Genomic DNA, 17,487 nt, shown 5'->3' with positions numbered 1-17,487 from the left:
TCCTCACCCCAGACATTTCCTGTTTACCTCCTGTGCAACAGAAGTTTTACCTAGCAAACAAAACAACCCAAAAGGGCAACCAGAAGCAGGCAAGCTGTCAGTGCCTGCCCCTCTCACAAAGCCCTCACCTCCACAGAACACCACCACACACAACAAACCCAACAAGCTGAGGCTGCACGCAAGAAGCACGCTCCAGAGAAAAGAAGCTGCTGTTCAAGGACCTCCAGGCCAAGGCTAAGGGCTGCACTTCGCAGCACCAGACTTGCATGGTTAAGAAACCACTGGAGCAGCTCTTTCAGAGCAAAAGCAGAGCTTAGAAAACCAACTGAACAAAATACCAGCATGAAGTCAAACAGAGGTGAGCCCAAGCCAAGAGCCTGCCACAACGCTGCAGCTCGGCTGCTCTCTCTGCGTCTCCTTCTGGCACCGAGCAGCCGGTGGTGACTTTCAGCTGGCCGCTGCACCAAAAGTCCCTTCAGGTTAAGCAGTTTCAAGTTTAAGAGCAGCCCCTTCTAATCCCAGAGAGAGGCACTGGTCCAGGATTCTGAGCTGGCTGGCTCTTGGTCTGAGCAGGATCAGCTCCCAGATGCCAGCACTTTTTCTACTCACCTCCTCAGACCATCTCAACTCCCAGCGTCGCGCAGGGGGGGGGAACGAATAGAAAGCAGAAGGGTTTGGAAACAATAACAAACTCACTGGGCTTTGATGTCACTTCCTCTGAAAGAAGCAGGCTGCTCACAAACCATTTTGTTCATTGTTTACTAAAAGAGGAAACTGGGAGCCCTAGGTTTATAGCAAAGCATGAGGAGCAGAAAGCAGGAAAAGGGGAAACGCGCTTACCTCAGCCTTCGTTTCGCGAGGCTTTTGGAGCATATCCGTTCCATGCTGCTCTGAAGATTCAGCAGGGCAGTTATTGCTTGCTTCAAGCACTCCTTATCCTCTTCATCCTCACTCTTTTCTTCTAATTGCTGTTGCCATTGAAAGTCAAATGCAAAAAAAAACAAGCAAAGACAAAAGAACAACAACAAAGTGTCGTGAGCGTTGTGGACTGTGGACGGTCTGTGAAGTCCCAACGAGGAAGGAGAAATCCAAGCGAGTGCTGCCTGCTCCTGCTTGTTGCTGAAGTTAGGGGAACACCCAGGGGCTCAGTGCTGACCCAGGCAGCACACAAAACTGCCCACAGCATCAACTCAGGAAAACCAGAGTAGGTATTACAGAATCACAGAGTGGTAGAGACTGGAAAGGACCTGCAGAGATCACCCAGCCCAAGCCCCCTGCCAGAGCAGGGGCACCCAGGGCAGGGCACACAGGAACACAGCCAGGTGGGGGATGGAAAGGCTCCAGAGAGGGAGACTCCACAACCTCTCTGGGCAGCCTGCTCCAGGCCTCCAGCAGCCTCACACTGACAAAGTTTTCCCTTCTCTTCCCTCCTGTGGCACCTCCTCTGCTCCAGCTTGCCCCCAGTGCCCCTTGTGCTGTCCTTGGGCATCCCTGAGCAGAGCCTGGCTCCATCCTCCCCACACTGCCCTGCACACCTTGATCACCAGCAATGAGGGCAGCCCTCAGGCTCCTCTGCTCCCAGCCCCAGAGCTCCCTCAGCCTGGCCTCACAGGGAGATGTTCCACTGCCTGCAGCAGCTCTGGGGCTCTCTGCTGGGCTCTCTCAAGCAGCTCCCTGAGGTCCTTCTTGACCTGAGGGGCCCAGGACTGGACACAATATTCCAGATGTGGCCTCAGCAGGGCAGAGCAGAGGGGCAGGAAAACCTCTCTGGACCTACTCTCCACAGCCCTTCTAATCCACCCCAGGCTGCCCTTGGCCTTCTTGGCCACCAGGGCACCTTGCTGGCTCCTGGGCATCCTTCTGTCCACCAGGACCCCCAGGTCCCTGTGCTGCTCTCCAGCAGCTCAGTCCCCAGCCTGTGCTGGTCCCTGGGGTTGTCCTTCCCCAGGTGCCAGACTCTCCCCTTGCCCTTGTTGGGTTTCATTCCATTTCTCCCCACCCAGCTCTCAGCCTGTCCAGGTCTGGCTGGATGGCAGCACAGCCTGAGGGCTGTCCCCACTGCTCCCAGGTTGGTGCCATCAGCAGAGTTGCTGGCAGTGCCCTCTGTGCCCTCAGCCAGGTTCATTGATGAATACATTGAACAGCTCTGGTCCCAGTAGCAGCCCCTGGGGGACTCCACTAGACACAGGCCTCCAACCAGACTGTGCCACTGACCACAACTCTCTGATCTTTGAGGTCTTTTCCAACCTTATTGATTCTGTGACTTCTTCCCTTCAAGCAGTTTCCATCCATCTCACTCCCTGACCATCCAGACCACTCCTGCTCAGTTCAGCTGCCAGGATGCTGTGCCAGTAGCACTTCAGATGTGGATCCACTTCAGGCATCAGTTAGTTACCTCAAAAGCAGCTTGATTTACATGTCCTAAACACCAGCTCCTTAGAGGTGTTCAATCCTGAGGGGACTGTGTGAGAAGGGAGGGCCCCAGGCAGAGCATTCTGGAGCAGATCTGTGGGATGGCTGCAGCTCTGCAACAGGCACAGACACTGCTGGGCCAGGTAAGCTGCATGGAAAACTCAGATTGTTTTGTCCAGCCTCTACCCTCAACCACAAAGCCAACAAAAATCAGGCTGCCTGGCAGGGCCATGTTGAGTTTGGAACTGCTCTCAGAATGGAGAGGCCACAACCTTTCTGGACAATCTGTTTCCATGTCTGAAATTCCTCCTGGCAATTCCTAACAGCTTATCAGGATGTCCCTGATAGATTTTTCATCAGAGGGCTGGAGCACCTCTGCTGTGGGGACAGGCTGGGAGAGCTGGGGCTGTTCAGCCTGGAGAGGAGGAGACCTCAGAGCTGCAGTTCAGGATCTGCAGGGGAGCTGCAGGCAGGCTGGGCAGGGACTGTTCAGAAGGGCTTGGAGTGCTAGGCCCAGGGGCAAGGGTTTGAAAGTGGAGCAGGGCAGCTTGAGGTTGGCCCTCAGGAGGAAGTTGTGCCCAAGGAGAGTGGGGAGACACTGGCACAGGCTGCCCAGGGCTGGGCTTGAGGCCCCATGCCTGGAACCATTGAAGCTGAGCCTGGCTGTGTCCCTGTGCAGCCTGCTCTAGCTGGAGGTGTCCCTGCTGAGTGCAGGGGGGTTGCACAAGATGCCCCTTGAGGCTCCCTCCCAACCTGATGCAATGTGTGACACAACAGATGGTTGCAGCAAGTATGTCTCCATCTTCCCCAACCCATCACACAGTCACAGACTGTAGGAATGCTTCCTCTCCTCTGTAGCCTCCTCCTCTCCAGAGCAAACAAGCCCACTCCCCCATTTCTCCTCTATCATGAGCTGCACTCCCCCCTGTCACTGTGACCAGCCCTTCCCTTGGCTTGTTTCAGCACACCAGCAGCAGCAAGCCCAGGCTGGCCACAGCTCTGCTGCAGCACTGGCAGTACTGACCAGGCAGGCTTCCTCCTCAGCCTCAGGGCTGCACTTCTTGTTTCACATTGTTCAGATTCACAGAAAGGTTTGGGTTGGAAGGCACCTTAAAGATCCCCCAGCTCCAACCCCCTGCCATGGGCAGGGACATCTCACACTACAGCAGTTGTGGTTTATTTCCTTTTACAGTTAGTGAAACACCTGTTGGCTACAGGTAAGAGAGAAAACTGAGGCAACAACTATTTAGAAGCTTATCAAGAGAGAGGCATTTCAGACTCTCACACACCAACAACTGGCTGGACAACACACCTAGAATCACAGAACTGTCAGGGCTGGAAGGGACCTCAAGGAGCAGCCAGCTCCAACCCCCCTGCCACGGGCAGGGACACCTCACACTGCAGCAGGTTGCTCACAGCCACAGCCAGCCTGGCCTGAAAAACCTCCAGGCAGGAGGCTTCCACCACCTCCCTGAGCAGCCTGTGCCAGTGTCTCACCACCCTCATGGGCAAGAACTTCTTCCTGACTTCTCCTATGAGGAGAAAAGTCTTCTGTATGTGAAATTTCCTAAGTTTATGAGTGTCCAATCCTTGCCTTAGGGAGAACAAGATCCCTTCTCTTCCATTTATTGATATCTCTTCAGAGCCTCTGGCTCCCCTTAGTGGTTTCTGTTCCAAGTCTGTAGGAAGCATTCCTACAGTCCTCCTGCCTGGAGGTTTTTCAGGCCAGGCTGGCTGTGGCTGTGAGCAACCTGCTGCAGCGTGAGGTGTCCCTGCCCGTGGCAGGGGGGTTGGATCTGGCTGCTCCTTGAGGTCCCTTCCAACCCTGGCAGTTCTGTGATTCTCTGATCCAGGAAATCATCTGGAACAGCAAACAGGGACAAGCAGAGGGAGCACCACACACTTGTGGAAAACCCTAGCAGTCTGAAAGGAACTTCACACTCGAAGCTTCAGGAAGGGCCCTGGGTGCTGTTTCTTGACACAGACACCCAGCTTTGCTGCACTCTGTTTGCAGGAGTCACTTTGGATCCACACAGAGCCAGCAGCAGACCTTGGGGAGGGTGCAGCAGGAAGGTGCATGCCTTTGTGGCAGGGTTTCTTTGGCTTTGCATGACAGCAGGAGGGCTGTTTGCACCCAGGGGGGATCAGAATTCAACGTATCACGGCACACAAAAACCCAACAGCAGCCTTTGCCTCTGCTCCCACTGGAACCAAAGCCTTCTGTTTAATCAGCAACAGTTACATGAAATCACAGCAGCTTACAGAAAGGTGTCAAATACCAGCCCTCAGACAGCAGATAGAGACCCAAAGCCTCCAGCATTCTCTTGGCAGCATGTTTAGAAAGAGCTCTTATTCCGTGCTGTGGTTAAGCCACTGTTGAACAGAGGCAGCACAGTGGGCAGCAGGCTGGGCAAGGGCAGCAGGGAAACACAGCACAGGGAAAAGCATTTCAACTGCAAGGGCAGCAGGGCAGGAGAGGGGATTCTGCCCCCAGACTCTGCTCAGACCTCACCTCCAATCCTGCCTCCAGTTCTGCTGGCCCCAGCAGCAGAAGGACACAGAGCTGCCAGAGAGAGGCCAGAGGAGGCCACAGAGATGAGCCAAGGGCTGGAGCAGCTCTGCTGTGAGCACAGGCTGAGGGAGCTGGGGGTGTGCAGCCTGGAGAGGAGAAGGCTCCAGGGGGACCTCAGAGCTGCCTTGCAATAGCTGAAGGGATCCTGCAGGGAGGCTGCAGAGGGACTTTTGCTGAGGGGGTCTGGAGACAGGCCAAGGGGGAATGGTTTGAAGCTGAGGCAGAGCAGGGTCAGGCTGGAGCTGAGGAAGAAGTTCTTCAGTGTGAGGGTGGTGAGACTCTGGCACAGGCTGCCCAAGGAGGCTGTGGATGTCCCTTCCCTGGAGGTGTTCAAGGCCTTGAGCAGCTGCTGACTCTAGTTGAGAGGCATCCCTGCCCATAGCAGGGTGGTTAGAGTAGAGAATCTCTGAGGTTCTTTCCTACCTAAGCCATTCTGTGACACACTTCCCAGTTCTTTCACAGCATGACTATGTGACTCTGAATGGATCTCAAAAGATGTGGAGAACTTAAGTATGGTGAGCTTCACCTGAGCTCAGAAAAAGGAAACCATCTGGAGTAAAGAAAGCTGAATTTAACAAACTGCTTCTTTGCTCTGCCCTGCTGAGACCACACCTGGAGTGCTGTGCCCAGCTTGGGGCTCCCCAGTTCCAGAGAGACAGGGACCTGCTGGCAGCTCTGTGTCCTCCTCCTGCTGGGGACACCAGAGCTGGAGGCAGGATTGGAGGTGAGGTCTCAGCAGAGCAGAGCCAAGGGGCAGAATCCCCTCTCTTGCCCTGCTGCCCACACTCCTCTGGCTGCAGCTCAGCACACAGCTGCCTGCTGGGCTGCAGGGGGGCACTGCTGGCTCCTGGGGAGCTGCTCAGCACCCAGCACCCCCAAGGCTCTTTCTTCAGGACTCTGCAGTTTGGGTGCTTTGTTCACAGGAGGCTTTGTCTTCTCAGAGGATGGAGACAACATCTGCTCTGCATTCTTCCACAACACAGTTTGTCCTGGTTTTCCTCACATGCTGATGGGCTCTTCCACAGCAGCAGATTCATTACCTTGCTGCAACAAAGGTACAAGCTCACTCACATCCTTCCAGAGCCTTCATGCTCTGAAATTCTCTTCTTCCTCACTGTCATTCTGGGTCTGTTCCAGCATTATTGCCAGACCTGCAGAGCACATTAAGAGATTTAAAGTTCACCATTAAGCTGACAACATTTAGGTAGAGGTAGCATTTGAAATGTCCCAAAATACTCACCCCAGTGTGCTTCCACACTTGTGGTTGAGGTCTTCTCTTTTCTTCCCCCAGATGTTCCAGCACAGTAAAAGACAATTCTATTGGAAAACACTTTCCCTTTTCTCTGTTGTAATTCCAAAAGTGGATTCAAAATCCACTGCCAGGGCTTCCATGCAACTCCAGCCTGACCTTTGCCAGCCAAGTCTGCAAGGCCATGAGCTCAGCTGGATGGCAATGATGTGTCTGGATAGAAAGGTACTCAGTTTTGAACACTACCCAGAGATGAATTCACAGTTGCAGAGGTCATCCTGGGAAGCAATAGCACAACCCTGGTGATTAAGGGTTAAAAAACAAGCAGAGGAGATGAGGGATGGCAAACAGGAGAGCTGCTCTGCAGAACCCATGAATGAAGCTTCTGGTTTTACTTGTGTTTGTTTCCCACATCTTCCCACAGGTTGCCACTGAAGTGAGCAAAGCATCCAAGGAAAATGAACAAACTGCAGCACAGGAGGTTCCACCTCAACATGAGGAGGAACTTCTTCCCTGTGAGGGTCCCAGAGCCCTGGAGCAGGCTGCCCAGAGAGGTTGTGGAGTCTCCTTCTCTGGAGCCTGCCTTTCCAAGCCCACCTGGCTGTGTTCCTGTGTGCCCTGCCCTGGGTGCCCCTGCTCTGGCAGGGGGGTTGGACTGGGTGATCTCTGGAGGTCCCTTCCAACCCCTGGCACTCTGTGATGCTGTGTGGTACAAGCCTTGACTGCTACTCTACTGCTGTGCAGCCTCATTACAAGAAGACCAAATGTATCCATCAACCAATCCTTCCCTTTGAAGGAATGGCATCACCCCTACAGCCACCATGGGAGTGGCACTGCCAGAACACTGCATCTTTCACAAAACAGCAAGCTTACTGTGGTTTCAAACCTGGGAAGTAACAGCTTCAGAAAGCCTGTGGACATCTGCTGCAGCCATTCCCATTCTCTTCTCCTGCTCTTGCAACAATCATTCCAAGTAGAATCACAGAATCATTAGGGTTGGAAGGGACCTCAGGGATCAGCCAGTTCCAACCCCCCTGCCATGGGCAGGGACACCTCACACTACAGCAGCTTGCTCAGAGCCAAACCTCTGTTGCTTTCTCAACTGGCAGCCACTGGATTACTCCCCACAAATCATCAGCTGCTGTAAAATGCCCAGCAAATCACAAGCTGCCATCCAGCTACAGCAGGCACCAGGACACAAACCCTGCTCTTCTTTCACCAGAACTGCTTTCATTAGTCACCCTTTAGCCAAAGCTCTTACACCTAACTGAACCCACAAAGCTCTGGCAACCAGCACTGGGGTCCAGGAGCTGAAACAAACTCTCAGATGGCCAGAAATAAAAGAAACTGTCAAGATTGTCAACAATGCTCTTACTTTTAGCAGCTCAAAATAGTGAAGGCAGTGGTAAACAGGAGCAAGGAGCAGCCGGGGCAGGACATACTGAACAGCTTCCTTAAAGCCTTCACCTATTGACTACAAACAGAGTAAGTTTCAGTCTTTAAACAATCAGTGCACTGAAGCAACAACAGAAGGGAAGGGAAACAGTGGTGGGGACAAGTAGGGGCTACTCCAAAGAGAGTTACCTGTAAATAGAATGCAGCTCCTGGCTTGGATAACTGGCTGAGGAAATGGTCGTGGAAGCCGGGCCGCAGAATGTCCTGCGCGTAGGACTCGTAGGGATCGAAGGCCAGCTCCTAGGGACACAGCCACAGTCATGCCACACACCTCACCCAGCACCCAGGCTCCATCCTCCTTACACAGGACACACACACTGCCCACAAGCATGCCTCCTCCTGCTGAGGTGGAGCCTCCTGTGCTGCAGTTTCCATCCATTGCCCCTTGGCCTCTCCTAGGGCACACTGAACAGAGCTGTCCCCTCCCTCCTGACCCCCCCAGCCCTCAGATACTGATATTGATCAAATCCCCTCTCAGCCTTCTCCTCTCCAGACAGGCACTTGCCCCCTGGGGAAACAGATGCTTCAGCTGCACCTCCAGCCACCCCAGCTGCTCAGAAGCAAGCTGCCAGAGCCTTTACTCTCAGCCTTTCCATTACACTCCTCCCCTTCTCCTCATGCTGCTTCCATCTGCAAGCTTTGGTCTCCATACAGGAATGAGCTGAGGGAGACCTCCTGGCTCTCTCCAGCTGCCTGAAAGGAGGCTGTGGAGAGGATGGTGCTGGTCTCTTCTCCCAGGTAATTAGGGACAGAACAAGAGGGAAGAGCCTCAAGCTGCAGCAGGGCAGGGGCAGGCTGGAGAGCAGGAAGAATTTTTCCCCATCAAGAGTGGTCAGGCACTGGGCTGAGCTGCACAGGGAGGTGGTGGAGTCCCCAAGCCTGGAGGGGTTTAAAGGTGGTTTGGCTGTGGTGCTTGGGGCTGTGGTTTAGGGGTGAGCCTTGCAGAGCAGGCTCAGGGCTTGGACTTGGTGCTCCTGAGGCTCTCTTCCAGCCTGAATGTTTCTGTGACTCTGTCAAAACACAGATGAATAGCCAAAAAAACCCCAAAACCCAAGCCAAGTATCTTCTTACCTCTGCCATGTCTTCAAAACAGCTGCCTACTAGTGGATGAGGACTCCCTTCATCTGTCATTTCAACAGTGTCTTCTATGTGACCCAGCAACTTCACACTGAGCTCATGGATGTCTGAGATACGACTAAAAATGTTTTCCACATCCTGCAAAGACAAACAAACAGCAATGGAACCAGCCAAAAAGCAACAGCAATTAGGACTTGATTTCCAGAAGGAAGAGCATTAGGTGCAGGACTACATAAAGCTGGGATAGGTAGGAAAACCAAATTTTTCCTTAAATAGAACAAGAGTTTATATAGAGTCACAGAATTGTCAGGGTTGGAAGGGACCTCAAGGAGCAGCAGTTCCAACCCCCCTGCCATGGGCAGGGACACCTCACACTACAGCAGGTTGCTCACAACCACAGCCAGCCTGGCCTGAAAAACCTCCAGGCAGGAGGCTTCCACCACCTCCCTGGGCAACCTGTGCCAGTGTCTCACCACCCTCATGGGCAAGAACTTCTTCCTGACAGCCAATCTGAATCTCCCCACTTCTAGTTTTGCTCCATTCCCCCCAGTCCTATCACTCCCTGACACCCTCAAAAGTCCCTCCCCAGCTTTCTTGGAGCCCCCTGCAGATCCTGCAAGGCCACAATTAGGTCTCCTGGGAGCCTTCTCCTCTCCAGCCTGAGCAACCCCAACTCTCTCAGGCTGTCTCCAGAGCAGAGCAGCTCCAGCCCTCTGCTCACCCTCATGGCCCTTCTCTGGACCCCTTCCAGCACCTCCAGATCCTTCCTGGAAGAGAGGCTCCAGAGCTGGACACAGTGCTCCAGGTGGGGGATTAGATGATCTTTCAAGGTCCCTTCCAGCCCCTAACATTCTGTGACTCTGTGGCATTCCACCCAGCCTGTCTCCCCACAAAAACTTCTTTGCTGTTTCCATTTCAGAACTGGAGTGGAGCGCTCCCCCTGCCACCCCTACCCTCAACTGGACCACACTTCAGCTCCACTTACAGATATTGCAGCAGAGGGTGCTTTTGTGTTTTGGCTTTGTGGATTGCACAATACTTACATGAGATGAAAACAGCTTGGAGTTGGAGGCATATGGCTCTCTAAAAACTCTGATGATGAGGTTTAGTTCCCTTATGTATTGTCGAACCTCTGCCATAAATGACTTCACTAGGTCGTAATAGGTTTGCTCCCCTGAGGTGGAGGGTTCCTCATCAGACAAAGTCAGGGTACTTAAATCTTCCACATCTTGGTGAAACATATCCATTAATACCTAGAGAGCAGAGAGAGAGAAATCCACAGAGTGAAAAGAGCTTCTTCTCAAGGTCTACCAGTAAGGCGCCAGCAAAGGACATCTCTTTGCCCCCCACATCATCAGAAGCATTATCAGCCTGCAGCTGGCTGAGCAACAGCCTGGCAGTGAAGCTGCAAGCATCATCTGCAGTGGCAATTCAGAGCTTCACAGGATGGGTTAGGCTGCAAGGGACCAGCCTGCAGCTGGCTGAGCAACAGCCTGGCAGTGAAGCTGCAGTCATCATCTGCAGTGGCAATTCAGAGCTTCACAGGATGGGTTAGGCTGCAAGGGACCAGTCTGCAGCTGGCTGAGCAACAGCCTGGCAGTGATGCTGCAAGCATCATCTGCAGTGGCAATTCAGAGCTTCACAGGATGGTTCAGGCTGCAAGGGACCAGCCTGCAGCTGGCTGAGCAACAGCCTGGCAGTGAAGCTGCAAGCATCATCTGCAGTGGCAATTCAGAGCTTCACAGGATGGTTCAGGCTGCAAGGGACCAGCCTGCAGCTGGCTGAGCAACAGCCTGGCAGTGAAGCTGCAATCATCATCTGCAGTGGCAATTCAGAGCTTCACAGGATGGTCTGGGTCGGAAGGGACCATAAAGACTGACCAGTTCCAATCCCCCTGCCATGGGCAGGGACACCTTTCACTAGACCAAGCTGCTCAAGGCCTCAATCATTTAGACCCACCAACCCCCACCCCCCCTCTTAAAATCAAGCCTGAACAGTCTGTGAGGTACACAAACACCCAGCAGCTAGCTGTATTCTCTTCCTCTGAGCCAGCTGTGCAGAATGGAAGCTTCTGAAGAAACTCTGTTACCAGAAGGCAAAAGGTGTGTGCATTTTGGGGTTCCATCTTAAGCTTTGACAGGAGTCACACATGATGGTACCCAGAGCCCTGTGATCTCTCTGTGATCAGTACTGGCCTGGCCACACCCTGGGCATGGCCTGGTATCTGCCCTTAACTTACCTTGCTGAAGCAGACCCTGAAGGAATGGCACCAAGCTGGGAAAGGTAACCACAATGACTGCACAGACAAAAAGGACCTCTAGAAGCTTTTGACTACCTGAGGCCTCCATTCACAGCCAAGCAAGGCTGACTGAACACAACCAATGATTTGATTCTCTGAAGAGAAGTGGATCACTGAACACTCCTCCCACACACAGTGTCTGAGCCAGGAGCTATGACAAGGACTTAGCAAGTGGCAAACACAAAGCACACCACTCTGAGTTGTTTCCAAGATATTCAAAGAACATCCTGAAAGGTAAACTAAGGAAGCTGACCACAGGTTAGTGGAAGGCATCCTAATTTGAAGTGAAGACAGGAAACCTAAAGAGGGTCCAAGAAACAGTCTGCAATGCTGCAGCAAATCTTAACAAGAAGCCTGGGTGCAGTACAGCAGAGAAGATGACTTTGTCCTGGGCAGGGGGACACAGTGCTTCTAAACAAACCTGCTGCCCAGAGCTGCACCCCCTGCAGAAGTCCTGAAGAGGATCAAGCCATCCATGGGAACCTCAAAATGAAGGAGAACTTGCAATGCTATCTGCCAGCCTCCCCTCCAAAGAGGCAGCAATGAAAGCTGTGGCAATCCCTGCCTGCTGCTGCAGAGGCTGACCTGGCTGCTGGGAAGACTGCAGGAGCAGACCTGTCAATGCTCCTCTGAGGAGCACAGGAGGGAAGGCTAACACATTAAACATGGACTGGAGCTCAAAATGGCAGGAAACAAGCTGAAGAAGCCTTTCTCCAAATAATTCTGCAACTGGAGACCAAGAAGTAGAGCTTCTGACCCAGCCACATGGCGCTGGCCCTGCTCCTCGCAGTCCAAGCGGTCTCTCTCTACAGCATGCCACAGGCACTCCCCCAGGAGATGTGCCACTTCCCCCACAGAAATGAGTGACCCTGCAGCAGAGGGCCTGGGGATCTGCAAGCTCAAGAGGTGACCTGATAGGTTCCTCAGGCAGGAAGGTTGCTGGCAATGCACCGACCTGGAGCAGTCACTCTTCACCCAGGTCCTGTCCTAGCACTCCTCGAAACCAGACGGACGTAGTGAGGAGGGAAATGGGCACAGGAGAGGCTCTTCCTCCTAGTGAGTCAAAGGGACCTTGCTACACACCCTGGGCCTAAGCTTCTCTGAAAGCAGAACACTCAATGGTCTGGCATTAAGGCAGGCTTCTGCCAAGCACCAATACAGGCTGGGCAGGGACTGCCCTGAGAGCAGCCCTGAAGGAAAGGCCTTGGGGGTGCTGGGGGAGGAGAAGCTCAAGAGGAGCCAGCAGGGAGCACTTGCAGCCCAGAGAGCCAAGCAGAGCCTGGGCTGCAGCAAGAGAAGTGTGGCCAGCAGGGCCAGGGAGGGGATTCTGCCCCTCTGCTCCACTCTGCTGAGACCCCACCTGGAGCTCTGTGTCCACAGAAGGGCCATGAGGGTGAGCAGAGGGCTGGAGCTGTTCTGCTCTGGAGACAGCCTGAGAGAGTTGGGGTTGTGCAGTCTGGAGAGGAGAAGGCTCTGAGACCTTCTTGTGGCCTTGCAGGATCTGCAGGGGGCTCCAAGAAAGCTGGGGAGGGACTTCTGAGGGTGTCAGGGAGTGATAGGACTAGGGGGATGGAGCAAAAGTAGAAGTGGGGAGGTTCAGATTGGCTGTCAGGAAGAAGTTCTTGCCCATGAGGGTGGTGAGACACTGGCACAGGTTGCCCAGGGAGGTGGTGGAAGCCTCCTGCCTGGAGGTGTTTCAGGCCAGGCTGGCTGTGGCTGTGAGCAGCCTGCTGTAGTGTGAGGTGTCCCTGCCCATGGCAGGGGGGTTGGAGCTGGCTGCTCCTTGAGGTCCCTTCCAACCCTGACATCTCTGTGGTTATCATCATTGTCATTATTGCTGTTGTTGTTATTAGCATTATCATCATCATTATCATTCCTGCTGGACAACTGCAGCTTCAGGGGCAGCCTGAACTGGGGCAGCCCCACCTAGGGGGGCTTCTGGGGACTTGCATTTACCAAACCAATCAGAGTCTTTAGCAGCTTTCAGGCAAGTGGTGCCAGTTACTGGAGCCTGGCTTGGGGTAGCCTCTTCACACCCATTTCATCATCTCCAGATAAAGGCTGGACCAGATGCTCCCTGGGGTCCCTTCCAACCTGGCATTGTGTGCTTAATGAGTACAAGCAACATCTCTGCAAGCTCCATTGGCTTTGTGGTGGCTCTGCTCTGTCACTGGAACCATATTTTCCACAGGAATGTCTTCTTCCAAGGGTAAAACACTCACTGCACTCAACAAGGGACAGGCACTGTCCTCTCCAAACTGAATTAAACCCGAGGTGAGGAAGAGGAGGGCAGGGCTTACCTTATCAGCACACATTGCCACTTTGATATCCTGTTTTGTAATCTCATAGTGCCTTATATTCCTCACATAATTCCCAGCCAGTTTTAAGATGTCTGCAGAGATGTATTCTAATACTGCCACGATGTAAACAGACACTTGGTGGTCAATTTTGTAGCCCAGAACTTCCTGGAAGGAAAAAAAAAACCAAACCAAAACCAAAACAACCAAGGAAAACACAGCACAGGTTAGCACCAAGCCCTGCTCAGTGAAGGCTCACCACCCACCCACGCTTCAGCAGTACAAACACAGCAGCCTGGAGGCCTGAGCAAGCAGCAGTGGCAGTGGAGATGCTGCTCTGCTACCTGTGGAAAGGCCAACAGCCAACAAGTGTCTCCCCCCCCCCCCCCAAACTCCTCACTCAGATATTTAGGGCTATTTCCAGCAGCTTTTTCTAACCCATGCAAAAAGAGGCAAGAACAAGCAAATTCAAAGCCAAGGAGCTCTTGGCTTTGTTTGCCCAGTATAGAATGAACTCATTTTTAAGTGAGAGGGGGAAAAAACAGCAACAATCAAAGGCAACAAACAAAGAAAAGGCAGCAAAGCAATTAACTGAACTGGAATAGGTCACAAAAGTAGGGAACAACCAAGATGCTTCCATCTCTGGCAGCATCCAGGCATCAGATGAAAGCAAAGTGCTCATTTCTGCTTGCACTCACAAAGTCAGGTTGCACTCCTGCTTACCTTTAGTAAGGGATGGATTTTTTCTACTGGGAGAGATAATGGGTTCCTTCTTTTCCTCTTCTCAATAGCAGACTGGGCATCAGCTATTGCCCATTTATCAATGGGGTGGGGGAAGCTCTTCTGAACACGATCCTTCGAGACAAAAGCAAAGAGGACTGGAGGGGAAATGGACAAGCTGAAGGAGCTCAGCAATGTCACTGCATTTGTCAAATTGCTTTCCCCCACTTCACACAGGAATGGCTGCTTGCCAGTGTTAACACTTGAAGCACACAGGCTAGCCCACAGGTGCAGATCTCAGCGTCTTCACACAAGCCGCCCGCTGCACTCAGAAGGCTGTATCAGGGCATCACTGTCACCATAGAGTGGTCTGGCATGGCAGGGACCTCCAAAGCTCATCCACTCCAACCCCCTGCACTCAGCAGGGACATCCCCAACTAGGCCCTGTCCAGCCTCACCTTGAATATCTCCAGGGATAGGGCCTCAACCACCTCTCTGGGCAACCTGTGGCAGTGTTCCAGCAGCCTCCTGGTGCAGAACTTGTTCCTCACATCCAATCTCAATCTGCTCTGCTCCAGTTTGAAGCCATTGCCACTGGTCCTGTCCCTGCATCCCTTTGCAAGCAGTCCCTCTGCAGTCTTCCTGTAGCCCCTTCAGGTACTGGCAGGCTGCTATTAGGTCTCCCTGGAGCCTCCTCATCTCCAGGCTGAACACCCCCAGCTCTCTCAGCCTGTCCTTGCAGCAGAGAGGCTCCAACGCCCTGATCATCTTTGTGGCATCCTCTGGACCCTCTCCATCAGCTCCATGTCCTTCCTACCTTGGCCTGGATGCAGTACTGCAGGTGAGGTCTCACCAGAGCAATGTGTCAGAATCAGCTCTCTGGATCTCTGGCAAGGCTGCTTTGGATGCAGCCCAGGATGTGATTTGCCTTCTGTGCTGCAGGCTCACACTGCTCCTGTCCAGCTTCTGCCCCACCAGCACCCCCAAGTCCTTTGCCTCAGGGCTCTTTTCTATCACCTCTTCCCCCAGCCTGTACTGACAGTGAGGATTGATCCAGCCCAGGTGCAGGACCCTGCCTTTGCTCTTGCTGAACCTCATGAGGTTCCCCTGGGCACCACCTCTCCAGCCTGCCCAGGTCCCCACAAGCACTCAGAAGCTGAGACATGACAGAATGAAGTTGCCCTTGCAGGGACTTGTGCACATGCCTGGTCAGGCAGCATCTAAATACCTGACTGCACTTTACCCTAAGCACTTCATTGCCAGCACTGCATAGTCACTGAATGGGATGATAGAGGTTTGCTGGCTCCCCTCTGCTCATCAGCACATGGTCCAGACTGTACCCATGCAAACTGCTCTAACAATGCCAGCAAACACAGCAGCAAAAGAGAATCCACACCACCCCCCACAGGTTTTAACACAGCTTCCCAGCCTACAGCTGGACCATACCTGCCCCAGTTTACTTACTCCTTCCAGCTGTCAGGCTGCTTGAGGACACCTAATACTGTCCCAGGCATGGGACAACTCTTCTGGAACTCACACACAGAGACACACACATGCTTGCATCTCTGGAGCCTCAAAAGCTTCCCAGTGTTTGCTAGCCCTGGTGTTCAGAGATGCCAGAAATCAAACTGCTCAGATCACTTTGCTTCTTTCAGGGCACCCACTGACTGTTTGGCTTGCACTTACATCAACATGCCCCTCATCTGAGCAGCCAGGAAAGGAGGAAGATGAAGTTCATGACTGCTCACAAAGAGCTGGAAAAGGACAAAGTACACAAAAGCTTTCTGCCCCCCCCCCCAAAAAAACCCCAATCTGGGTGAGAGAATACAGGTCTATAAAGGTGGCTCTCAGCTTCCCAAAGCACAGCCTCTCATCAGAAAACTTCTGCCAAAGGAAAGCAGAGGTGCTACCCCAAGAGGGAAAAAAAAAGAGAGAAGCCTCATGGCTCTACCAAACAGTCATTCACTCCTCCACCATAATCCATCCTGCTGATTGAACAATGAAGGCTTCCTGGGAGGAACAGCAAGACATACATGACCATATAATTAAAGGCAGCATCATGATGTAGGAACACAAAGGGGGGGCTAGACTGAGCTTGCTGGATCAGCACTAATTCTTGCCATTTCTCATCCTGACTTCCCAGCCATAAAACTTGCAGTGCAACCTTCCTGCTAGCACTGCTTCGGACGTGGCATTAAACAACCTCCCACAGGCCTGCTGGCTCCTGAGCTGCCAGACTAGAATGATGTTGCAAAACAGGCCAGCCACTGCAGGGGAGAGCAGAACAGCACTGCAGAGAGGTGGCAGTGTTCAAAAGAGAAGAGGAAGGATGACACTTGGGAATGTTAGGCACAGAGAAAGCTTTTTTTCCACCCCCCTTCTTTTTAAGGGGTCTTGGGTTGAAGGTTTTCTTGGCCTCAGCTCTGGGCAGGCCACACCTCGAGGGCTGGCTCCAGTTTGGGGCAGCTCAATGCAAGAGAGAGGTGGAGGGGCTGGAGCCAGGGCAGAGGAGGGCAAGGAAGCTGGGAAGGGCCTGCAGGAGAAATCTGAGGAGGAGCAACTGCAGGAGCTGGGGATGGTTAGTGGGAAACAGAGGAGGCTGAGGGCAGACCTCCTGGCTCTCTCCAGCTGCCTGAAAGGAGGCTGTGGAGAGGTTGGTGCTGGTCTCTGCTCCCAGGTAATTAGGGACAGAACAAGAGGGAAGAGCCTCAAGCTGCAGCAGGGCAGGGGCAGGCTGGAGAGCAGGAAGAATTTTTCCCCATCAAGAGTGGTCAGGCACTGGGCTGAGCTGCACAGGGAGGTGGTGGAGTCCCCAAGCCTGGAGGTGTTTAAAGGTGGTTTGGCTGTGGTGCTTGGGGCTGTGGTTTAGGGGTGAGCCTTGCAGAGCAGGGTCAGGGGTTGGGCTTGGTGCTCCTGAGGCTCTCTTCCACCCTGAATGTTTCTGTGATTCTGGGTTTTTTGCCATTTCCTTCAGAACAAGAGGATGCTGCACCTCATTACCTAACCTGGCAGAGGCCCCTGAATACTAGAAGCCAACAAGCACACTGTACAAGGAGCCTACAACTTGGCAGCAAAGTCTTAAGCACCAAGGGCTACCCAGATCTGCATGGGCTTAGAAGCTTAACTCAATTATCTTATCCAACATCAGATTGCTCTCTCTTCTCAGACATCAAGTTGCTTTTCTGAGCACCAGAGGTTCTAGCTCTTGGAAAAGGCAAGAGGTTTCTGCAGAGAGGAAAGAAGTTTCCTCAACTCATTCTGAGAAAGTAAATGAACTATTTTGGGTCAGCCCAGAGCACCATGCTGAGAAAGCAGCACAGAGCCTCAGACCAAGCAGATGTATTTTGCACTCAGCATCAGCAGGGGAAAAAAGATCTGGGCCAGAACAAACCCCACTGTCAATACA

General features: G+C 53.0%; 1 protein-coding gene across 1 annotated transcript in view; it reads right to left on the bottom strand.

The window, feature by feature from the left end:
- SOS1 (SOS Ras/Rac guanine nucleotide exchange factor 1) overlaps nucleotides 1-17,487 on the bottom strand; it is a 52,850-nt gene that overhangs the window by 22,948 nt on the left and 12,415 nt on the right. Inside the window, exons 3-9 of the mRNA XM_054177241.1 lie at nucleotides 14,085-14,216; nucleotides 13,365-13,529; nucleotides 9,809-10,018; nucleotides 8,760-8,903; nucleotides 7,818-7,928; nucleotides 7,609-7,707; nucleotides 841-968 (exon numbers count right to left, since the gene is read on the bottom strand). Of these exons, the coding sequence (XP_054033216.1) occupies nucleotides 841-968; nucleotides 7,609-7,707; nucleotides 7,818-7,928; nucleotides 8,760-8,903; nucleotides 9,809-10,018; nucleotides 13,365-13,529; nucleotides 14,085-14,216 (989 nt within the window). The remainder of the gene's footprint in view (nucleotides 1-840; nucleotides 969-7,608; nucleotides 7,708-7,817; nucleotides 7,929-8,759; nucleotides 8,904-9,808; nucleotides 10,019-13,364; nucleotides 13,530-14,084; nucleotides 14,217-17,487) is intronic.

The sequence above is a fragment of the Dryobates pubescens genome, chromosome 39 (assembly GCF_014839835.1).
Source record: "Dryobates pubescens isolate bDryPub1 chromosome 39, bDryPub1.pri, whole genome shotgun sequence".
In the NCBI taxonomy this organism is placed as follows: Eukaryota; Metazoa; Chordata; class Aves; order Piciformes; family Picidae; genus Dryobates; species Dryobates pubescens.
The sequence above is the reverse complement of the archived record's forward strand: the minus strand, read 5'-3'. Positions and strand labels throughout refer to the sequence as shown.